At 47.2% G+C, this 10,755-nt stretch overlaps 2 protein-coding genes across 2 annotated transcripts; both read left to right on the forward strand.

Annotated features, from left to right (window-relative positions):
• Window positions 1-1,804: 1,804 nt before the first annotated feature.
• Window positions 1,805-4,598, forward strand: FOXG_17444 (uncharacterized protein; the record flags this gene model as incomplete). Its single annotated transcript, XM_018397451.1, has 3 exons — window positions 1,805-2,003; window positions 2,039-3,062; window positions 3,137-4,598. The coding sequence occupies 3 exons, from the start codon at window positions 1,805-1,807 to the stop codon at window positions 4,596-4,598; spliced, it is 2,685 nt and encodes an 894-aa protein (XP_018258493.1).
• Window positions 4,599-10,187: 5,589 nt separating this feature from the next.
• On the forward strand, window positions 10,188-10,550 carry FOXG_22822 (uncharacterized protein; the record flags this gene model as incomplete). Its single annotated transcript, XM_018403240.1, has 1 exon — window positions 10,188-10,550. One exon carries the CDS (start codon window positions 10,188-10,190, stop codon window positions 10,548-10,550), a length of 363 nt encoding a protein of 120 aa, XP_018258494.1.
• Window positions 10,551-10,755: the final 205 nt, after the last annotated feature.

The raw sequence follows: 10,755 nt of genomic DNA on the forward strand, positions 1-10,755 counted from the left end.
CATAAACCTGTAACTGCCGAAAAAAAAAAAAAAGAAAATAATAAGGTTTAATTGCCATGCAGGCCACAGCATCAGTGTTGTAAGTAAGGGCAGGGTTGAGATGGTCATGAATGTCAGTGAGATTTCAGTCGCAGGTCAATACCACAGATAAAAATCCACAACAAATCCGCCACTGCGAAAGATGATGTGTAAGTCATGTCCAACGGCTGGCGTTCATTCGAGGCCGGGCCACGGGTTTGCATTGGGCAACATCTTGCCACCGTCGAGATAAAGCTGGCCATGGTACTGGTAGCGAGATGCTTCGATGTCGAGTGTGCATGGGAAGAATGGGATCGGATCAGGTAAGTCCGTTACAACCCTGCAAGTGGCTTGCCATTGCGGCCAATCCTATCAAGAATAACTGAACGTATGTCTCCACTATCCACTCTCAGCTAACCTTACTTCGAGCACCTGTGTCAGTACTCAATACTCTCAACAATTGCTCTTCTCGATGCCCGATTTTTTTCCATTTGTTCTCGACAATTGTCTATACAGCACTTAGCGTTGAGAATCATCGCACTGTTCTTCAACTAGATTCACTATTTGTAAAGGTCCTAGAAGACACAGAAAAGATACCAGCTAGAATCTAGCTTCCTTCGATCCTTACACCGATGGCGACCATATAATGTCAGTTTAAATAAAGGCCCAATAAATATTACTCTATATAGCCCAATGAAACCATGGTACCTCGCATCAGCCAGGTATTATAATGTCTAAATCGTGTTATCCTTTGTCAGTACGTCTATCCTACATTTTTTAGTGACTGATACCGAAGACCAATGGTATTGCGTTTAACTGAACGGTCGACCCACCGAACCAATAGAATATCGAATAACTGAACGTACAGACCCCACTCTACCCAACCCTGCCGATAAATTGACCAGGATGCTAGGGTTGGGAGTAAAGTCGCATCCAGTCTAAGAATAACGAGTCTGGAGATGCCATACAATATACAATGACCGTACAAAAATTACGACTACGCATCAAGGTTCATTAGAGTCACTCCTTTCCTTATTTAATACACGAGTCAAGACGTTTTCCCTAATTTCCTCTGCCTGCTAGCTTGGCGCTCAAGGTGACTCGTGATCAATCAAAACTCCTACAGGAAAGTCACGATATTTGCAGGACTGAAGAATTCATCGTTCAATATCTCTCAGCCCTCGGCCATGGCATAAATCGAGCGTCAGGTATCTCGTTTTACTTCATATCATTATGATTTCGATGTTTGACAGTGGAATATGAAAAACAATATCGACAAATATCTTATTTTATTAAAGAAATCACTTAGCTTATCAAGCCAAGGAAGGATAAAAGAAAAACCCCCCCCAACAAGAAAGGACATCAAACAAAGTATAACGTTATAAGTATCAGTAGTCATATTAATTTATCCTAAAATCATCGCTGATTTTTTATTTGTATTTGTTATAGACATTTAGAATTATTTACGACCATGTCTACCCTAGGTTCGTCCATGTACCGTAAATTTTCAGCTGGTTGTTTTCTCAAACGCTACACCCCTGCTAGTTTCTACCCTCTTAATCTCAAACTTCCTATCAGCACTCATTATACTGTGTAGATCAGCAACGTCACATAGGAAAAAGCAAAGAAAGCGTGAACTCGAAAGTAGGCCCTGCTGTTGCATATAGACGTGAGGTTCAAGTAAATAAACAAGTAAACAAGTAAACAAACACATCAAGTAGAGCATTCTATTATTCGTTATTTCTCTCCTTGTTCCACAAAGACAACTCTGTCAACGCGCGCTAGAATGGGTCGTCGTCCATTAACAGAAGGCCAAAAGGCAGAAAAGGCCGCTCGTAGGCGAGAACGAGAGCGACAGCAGCGTCTGGTAGCCCGCCAGGCTAAACAGATAGAAGATGCCGAGACCCATATAGTCAGCCAATCGTTCCCGGAAACAATCCTGGAGGATCCAGTTGTTTCAAGCATGTCTCTCCATCTTTCCATCCGTACTCTACGTGACTTTACTTATAATTATCGATAGGTAATGATGGCCAGCCGTCTAGCCGAACCGACCCACTCCCAATTGACAGACAGCCGCCGTTGCACGCCACTCGCTCGCGTCGCCGAAGCCCACGTCTCGCTAGTGAACCGCCCTTGACGATTGACGAATCAATCATCTTAGCGGATGGGGCATTTCACAGACCGGATACAACCGCGCGACTGCGAGCACCCGTGCGACCGATTAGCGAACAAATACCTGCCGATACAATCTGTGTTGCGACGCCATACTCTGCAAACATAGGCTACCGGGAAGCAGCCGAAACTAACGAGGATGAAGAGACCTCTGCAGCGGAAACCCCAGACTCTAGGACACCTTTGCAAAGTGAACAAATAGCTGCGACGCCCGTCAGCCGTTACGAGGTAGACCATATCGTATCACCCTGCTCGCAGACACGTCTCCGTGTCCAACGATACCGCGATCGACGGCATGCTACAAGATTACAACAAATCTTCCAAGAAGCTACAGAATGTCAAGATCTACCATTCACTCATGAGCTCTCTGCTTTGAGCCTTCGAGACGATGCGACACCGTCCTTGTCCCTGCCTGCTGATATACCGGACAACGAGCCCAGACCCTCGTCGGTGCCGGCACCTGAGTCTGAGCCGGAGTTTGATATCGAAACAAGCGTCCTACCCTTGTCATCTTCAGCCCTGTCTAATGTTAATCTCTTAACAGAAGACGAAGAGGATAACAGGTCCGAGGCCTCCGTATTGGAGGATGATGCCGCATCACAACCGATGACACCATCGTTAACATCACCTAGCTCTAGTCGACACCATAGCTCCTCATCATCATCCCAATCGAGAGGTAGCCTTCTTTTGTCGAGGTCGAACTCATCTGTGTGGTCGGATCTATCTGGATTACCCTCGGATGAGCCCGAGGATTTGATCCTTAGCGATTTCCTCCAGGCGATTTCCAACCAGGATACGGCTGGCGGTCCTGATTTCTTACGTGCACAAAGCGGCGTTTATGATCGTGTGCTCCGAAAATTCTTTAACCACCAGTGCAGCTGTAAGCCATAGAATCAACCGTCTCCCCTGAGGTTATAAAAACCCTGCTGACAAACATCTCAAATAGGCCCGAGTTCGCACGAGCGTGCCGAGCCGGAAAACACCCACACCCTCCAGGAACATACCGGTATGGTCTTCTTACTACTGGCGAGGCCATCGTGTTTCTCAAGGTTGACTTGGACGAACCTGAGACGCTGTACTATCACCTAGCAGAGCCTGGTCCGGAGGTGTCGGCACATCCAAACAACGTCCATATATGCACGGCTGTCGGTCAATATCTGGCGTTCACCCTTATGGCTCTCGGTTCGCCTGGAGAACGACGGGGGAATAGGCAGGAGGAACGTCTAAAAGCCATGAAGAACTTGAAGACGTGGGCTGAGGACTTCGAATCGACATTGCGTTCTATCCCAGAAAATGAACGATCGGCGTCATCAGACTACTCACCTGGCCATGAACCTACCACCTACAAGGATGTCAATCGGTCGCCGGCCTTGCTTCGCAAGAGGACACGTCGAACAGCCGCGTGCCAGGCTGGCGAGGGGTCGTTGAGGAAGGACGACAGGCAGGAACCATCTGATGACGAGTCGGCGCCCAGGCCACCGGACACGCCTACGCCAAGCGGACGAAACACAAGACAAGGAACTAGGCGGAGCCAGCGACTAGCGTTACTGGCGTTACGGCCGCGCGGAGGAGGAGGCGGCGAGCAGGGTCGGCAGTACTGTACGCAGAAATGTCTTGTCGGGATGGTCAAGGGTGGTTTTCTCGACCCAAAGTGCCCGAACGTGGCACTTCACGGCAAGAGCTGTGCTCCCGCCGCCCGCGCACGTCATCCTGTCGATCACAAGGAGTGGCTTCGCCTACTCTGGAAGCAGCTGAAACAGTCGCTCGACGACGGGATCAGGCCACTGGGGGAGGGTGGTGCGCGGGGTGTGGTTTTCCAAGTGACCCTACTTGCGCATGGCTACACCTTTGTCAGCAAGGGCACGGTGCGGGCTTTCATCAAAGATCTCGAGCACGAGGCTGCTGTCTACGAGCGTCTCAAACCAATCCAAGGCGTCCACGTGCCTGTTTTCCTGGGTGCCATTGACCTTGGATCGATGAACAAGACTTACTACTATGACCACCGGGCCTACGTAGTGCACATGACATTTCTGTCCTGGGGAGGCTGCAGCATCGACAGAGCACAGAGAATTGGCGACACGGACAGGCCGCTCGAAGACGAGGCCATTCGGTCGTTGAGAGCCATGCATCGAGAGGGCGTGGTCCACAAAGATGTGCGACTTGCAAACATGTTATTCAATCCTGAGACAAACAGGGTTATGGTGATCGACTTTGAACGGGCTTTGCTCCTCAAGCCGCCTCGGCGTCCGTTGGCGCAGCTGGTGCCAAACAAGCGAGCGTGGAAGTCGGAGACGATGATGGATGCCAAGAAGGTGACTGGCGATTCAAGCAGGCGAAGTCAGCCAAGTCAAAAGCTTTTCAGAGGATATTTGGTTGGCAAAGACGGCGTTCTTGGAGTGGAATGCTGACCGATGGGCACGCGTCGCGAGAGCGCCTTGCTAGCAAATCTACAGTCAATCACCCTGCACTTCTATTCATAAATCGTCATGGACCCCAAATTCCGAGGTTCTTCCCTGCCGCCGCGACAGTCGACTACGAGCTACAACTTGGTTACTGGAGATTGTGGACTGCGTCAGCAGATGTAGTGACGCGCGAGAGAATTCTGGTCGGTGGAAAAAGTTCGACAATAGATTGCCCCCGAACCCGCTGACGGGTGACGGGCTTGAGAAATACAGCACCTTTTGTGCCATTGGTATGCTGGATGGTGAAGGAAGCGGGGTTTCCCTGTACCTAGCTAGCTCAGCACGTCTTTTGCTCCAGTAGGAGATCTGGCTTCGTTACAGCCACCCAGACGAAAAATAAATAAACAAACAAACAAATACCATGGTATTGAGATTTCTCCAAACCATACCAAGTCTTGGCGGTATTTACCATACCAATACCAACTCATACCAGACCATTCCGATCACTGTCATCAGACGTCAGTGTTTGCCTCTCATATCCTGTCTGGCATGTTCTAATCAGCCTCAGTAGTAACCAAGGGTCGTTTGATAAACCCCCCGTTACTCTAGATTCGATTAGCCCCACGCTCACTGCACCGCCTAAAGTCCACCTTGAACGTGACCTCGAGAGCTTGTGGATAAAGCGAATGAGAAAGGCAGCAGCCTCCTGGACCGTGGCGAAACGCTTATCAAGGATAAAGCGTCAACCATAGGCACGGCTTTTGATGGAACAGAAACCTTGATCTCGGGGAAGCTTGATGAAGTAAAGTCTCGAGTCTTGAGCGCTATGAGTGAGGTTGTGACACATATAAATGAACCTGGCGACGGGGGGCGCGACAGAGACAATAGTGCGGCTAGTCTAGACGTCCAGCGAAGCGTCGGCGCAGCTGCCGCTGTTCTATGCGCCATATTCATCGGTTTCATCGCCACTTAAGCTTAGTCACCACTGCTGTTGAGGCCTAACCAATTTTCTGTAACGATGTTGGAGCTCGCCTTCCTATGATTTAGGATATGTGGGCTCCTTATGTGAGCTTGCATGCCACCTCGTCGTTATAAAGGTCTACAATTCTGATTTAGGAGAGATTCATTGAGAACGAGACCACTATCAGTGTAATTAGCGTTCGAACCTGTATCCATGTATGTCTGTATGTATGCTAGAATAGAGCTATCGTATTATCAAGTCCCCAAGTACAGAAATTTCAACTAATCTAACGTATTGCTAGCCCCAACATCATATCAAGGATAGCTTGAGGATAACCACTTATGCCCAGGCGAAAGTATAGTAATTTGGCTCTTGATGTAGCGCTAGGGTTGTAGAATGTCACAGACCTAGCTATTCTGGACTTTACGCCTGATAATTATCTCTTTCGGCTCAGGCCGATGTAGTATTGGTATGCAGCGACTGTATGCCTATCAGTCTATCGGAGTCTAGGAGCCTTACTGTATTTAGTGCTTACATTACACAACACAATATGGCATGAATCAGGGTCGGCGCTTTTCAATAATTACTAAGTGATCACTATTTGGTGACTGATATTTTATTACCTGAACAACGTCGTAAGTACTAAAGTTACTTTTAACCGAGCTTTTCCGAGAGATATATCAGTGCTAGGTATACAGAGGGTTATATGTATTAGGCTTGGCATAGCGATCATTATAGGAATTACTGAAAAGTGCCAACCAGATTAAAGGGAGGATAAGGAGGTATAAGGTAAGTTCGTTGCACAAATGAGCCAAGCAAAAGTTGTACAAATCAAATCACAAACATTTCATGCTGACGACCGAGCATGACGAGGGTGAGCCGAGCTTATTGTCAGATATTGCCAATTAGAGACACAAAAGTCATCTGCATTCAAAATACGGGGTCGCACAGCAGAAGAGGCCACTCAATTGGTCTCAGCTGACTGCTGCAATCGGGAACTTGAGAAGAGCCCTGAAGTGGCACGGCGCCCGAAATGTTTGGTTGCTTTGCCTAGGCCTCGCGTCAGGCAGGACCTTTACTCCGGCCCCCGCTCACGGCATTAATTGTTTACCTTGCTAATCTGTTTCACAATATTCCGATTGGTTGACTTACGAAGGCGAGAGAGTAGGTAGTCGGATCCTATGTGGGATAATCACCACTTGGGCACGACGATTATTTCTGCCAATTAATCTTAAACAAGAACAAGTCCCGAGACTATTAAGCTTCCACTGGAAATTAATACGACAACAATATGCGTAAGTTTGATTCCTCAAAGGCAATAGTTATATGAAGTTATACTTTGCTGCTAACTACTGCCGCTGACTATTGGGAACCCACCCATATAATGCCGCACCTGCTTGCTCCTTATCCCCATCGGGCCTAATCCACACAACACACAACACTAGCTAGCGGAAATTGTGTAGAAACTGGACAGTCGATGCACCTAAAGTAGCTAAGTTCCTCACCGCACCCGGCGCGATTTGGACTACCTCCTCCACCGCATGTGAGAGCGCTCCCCCGCTCAAAATAACAAGCACGTTCGATATCCGTTCACCCCTAGTTTTGTCCATCCTCAACGTAAGAGTGCGCGGGTCATTACGAAATGCAGTGAGATAGCATCCTGCATATGCCTGAAACGCCGAACCGGCACCTGTTATGCAGGCGAGTAAAATGCCACTGGTGTCGCTGTGATTTACATTAGAAGCAACGTCAAATCTATACTAAATTACCTACCGTTCGACAAGGGCTCTCTCGTCATGAGAATGAGGTTGATGAACAGTTTCTTCAATAGTGGCGGCTTGGTCGAGGCTTTATATATTAATGTGTGACAGATGTATTCATGAGAATCAGACATACCTCTTATCAATAGGCGTAGCAGCCACAGAGACAGCTAGGGGGAAAAGTAAAAGAATGCGTAAGGGTTGCATAGCTGCCGTATATAGTATTGAGAGGGTATAAGTAAGGACGTAAAGACTTACTTAGGAAGTGGAACTGAGGGGAAGGTAAGCCCGGACGCTTGGTGCGGTACAAAAGAATGAGTGGGAACGAGGAAATAGAGGGAGAGTCCATCATTAAATACATCTTTAGTCTTATATGGCGCACTTCGCTGCTTAAATCTCTCCTAAAAGCTGTTCTTTTGATACGGGTAGAGTATAAAGTATAATTACCCTGTAACATACTGTAAATCAAATCGGCAGATGAACAGGATCTAATCCGGCTAGACCGGCTGCTTCGGTACCTTCAAAGATCCTCAAACTTATTGCACCCCACTGTAATATGAATGAAAGCTTAAACTATATGCCGAAACACTAAAAGAATACAAGTAAAAGGTAGTTCTGCCGCTTTAACCTAAATACTAGTACACAAGACCGGCAGATAAATCAAATCGGCAGATGAACACGACCTTCAAAGATCCTCAAACTTATTGCACCACACGGTATACTATAACAGGGTTATTAATAATATATGGATTATCAATGTGCTTTAAGTACTTAAAGGAAGAGAAACCTGCGTTCTGCCCAACTATTACTCTATCGCCGGAAGTGAAGTTTTAATCCTAAGCGACGAACATATTTTACCTCACAAAGAGAAACACTTCTCCTTGCCGCACGTCTGGTCCGTTGGTTAGACGGTAGATACGACCCAATTCAGAAAATATCGGAAAGACTCATTAGTTGTCTCCGCAACGCCTGAACTTCAATACCCTAACTTCTCGTGTTACCAACCATGAATCCCGCGCTTGCAATGGTTTTGCTGTAAAGAGTAGATTCGAACCCCATTTGCTCGATTTCTAATTAAGCTTTTAGGTACTTAACTACTGCCTCGGCAGAAGACTGGGATCGGTGCCGATGTATGAAATACCCTGAGACGGGAACCCCCAATGACTGTGCCACGATCAAGGCCTGTGGCAGTGGTAAACACCGCGCGATATGTAAGAGATTCTTATTATGTTTATACGAGTGGCACTTGCTGACTTACTACAGCCATTTCTGAAGAAAAGGGGGATATATGGGTATGATATCGTCGGTCATCAATTAGGTGCGGCAACTTATTGGATATTCTAGTGTGAAAAGACCGATGTGGCAATCTCAGGCCCCGAATTTTATCGAACCTGTTACGGCCTTCTGCAAGACCCGAAACCTAACTCCGAAGCCGACAGCTGCTGCACTCGTTGGGTTGATGGCGTGGTGGTGCAGTCAGATGGCTGTTTCAAGTAGGATGCAGTCCCATGACAGTTTGATCTGCTGGTTAATGGCAGCCTATCATGGGAAATCCAACGTACAAACAACGCCAGTACTGATAGCCTGATGCCGGTATTGGTAGACGTTTTCCATAATATCACATTGCTAGCACTTCGGCTGCCGCTCCCCGAGCCCCCTGCCTTATTGGAGTTCCTCGCGTGTTGGAAAATCCGGGGATCCCCCTTCGCTTCAGGATTCAGACTAACAGTCTGAAAGTCCTAGATTTAGAGTTTAAAGTCCTAGATGAAATCGTTTGGAGATGTAAACCTGAGAAGAACTCTCTGAATTTCTCGTTCAGGGATAGGACTTGGCCGTTCTGGTAAAATATATTTTCACCCAGCACTACTGCGCAATATAAACAACAGCTTGGCGATTAGCTGCAGAGAAAGTAGTTAGGATGTTCATGTGTCAAAGTTATATCGCCTGTGGTTACAACTATGCAGGAGTTTTTCATAAGCATATTAATACGGAGGGAGCCAGAGAAGTCTCAAATCGAATGTCGCTGGCAACCCCAGGTACAGCCACCTTACTCAGCTCATTGTCTCGTTGCCAGGTTTCCATTTGCCACTTTAGCCGACAACCGCAGTATGTTTGGCGCGATATACCTTGAGAACTTGGACATATTGGCCTTCTGTGAGACTGTGCCCATAAAATAAAGACGTGATTGTTAATCATCAGGGGTTAGGGTTACTCATGAAGATGGGGGTAAGAGTTAGCCAACGAGTTCGTGAGTTCAGGGTACACTTTTCTCCAGATATAGTAATATCTTATGCCCATGATCTTAAGTAGACCATTTCAAGCTAATTAAAAGTTTCCCTGACTTCATAGCTATTTTCTGGAATTACTTATGAAGTTTTAAAATATAATGATGGAAAATGAGGTTGATGGTCGTGATGCTCCTCCACCCAGAAGTCTTGGCTCACATTTAATTCAATTAGGTTTAGCGCGAAGAGCGAACCACTAGAATAGATAGCTTTACAACCATCATGATTCTTGATGCAACGGTCTGATAATTCAGCATACCAACTCCACGACATATTAATACACACGATCAGTATGCTATATAATAAATGCACGATCATACCCAAATAATATCAGTCACGAGAGATGCGCACTATACACTTTTTCCTTACAACAGCATCATCACATATGCAGCGGACTCGAAAACCAGATAACCACTAACAAACGATGTTTTGCTCTCAGTTTTCCCTTCTTACTTATAAGGTCTTTGAGCAAATTGATGTTGCAAGAAACCGTTTCTTACCACTTGGCCTACGCAGACCAGTTTACACTGTGACACTGGTAACTCATGGAACCTGTAACCGTCGAAAAAGAAAATAAGGTTTGATTGCCATGCAGGCTACAGCAGCTGCTGCAGGGGACGGCAAGCAACAATTGCGTCGCGTCACCGATTACTCGGAAAACGCGCGAAGACCTACGGGAACAACCATTTCGGCCAAGTTATATGAAAGACGATGTCCCAACCCGCTCCAAAACGCCGAGGCCGCCCCCCGAGGAAAGTGCCACAAACGGAAGAGGAGCGGCTCGCCTCGCAACGCGCGCGATCACAACGATACTACCAACGACAACACGGACAATCTGTTGATTCCCACCGCGTCGCCGTTGGATCGCAGAATGCGGAGTTTGTGTATCATTACCAACCCCATCCACCTGCTCTACCATCGACTACGAACCCCGTTATTGGCCTCCACCTAGAGCCGCATCTTAACATACCAACACCTTTAGAGCAAGATGTAGTAGCCGAGCCCACTTGTGCGGGTGAGGCGGACACGGACCCAACAGCGGCATCAACGTCGTGGAATCCACCTGTCTGGAACCATCACGAGAATTCACGGGCCGCACGGTCGAGTTTAGATGATACACCCGAAGATAACTACAATCCGTTATTCGAGGACTCCCA

This window comes from Fusarium oxysporum, chromosome 14 (genome assembly GCF_000149955.1).
Source record: "Fusarium oxysporum f. sp. lycopersici 4287 chromosome 14, whole genome shotgun sequence".
Lineage (NCBI taxonomy): Eukaryota > Fungi > Ascomycota > Sordariomycetes > Hypocreales > Nectriaceae > Fusarium > Fusarium oxysporum.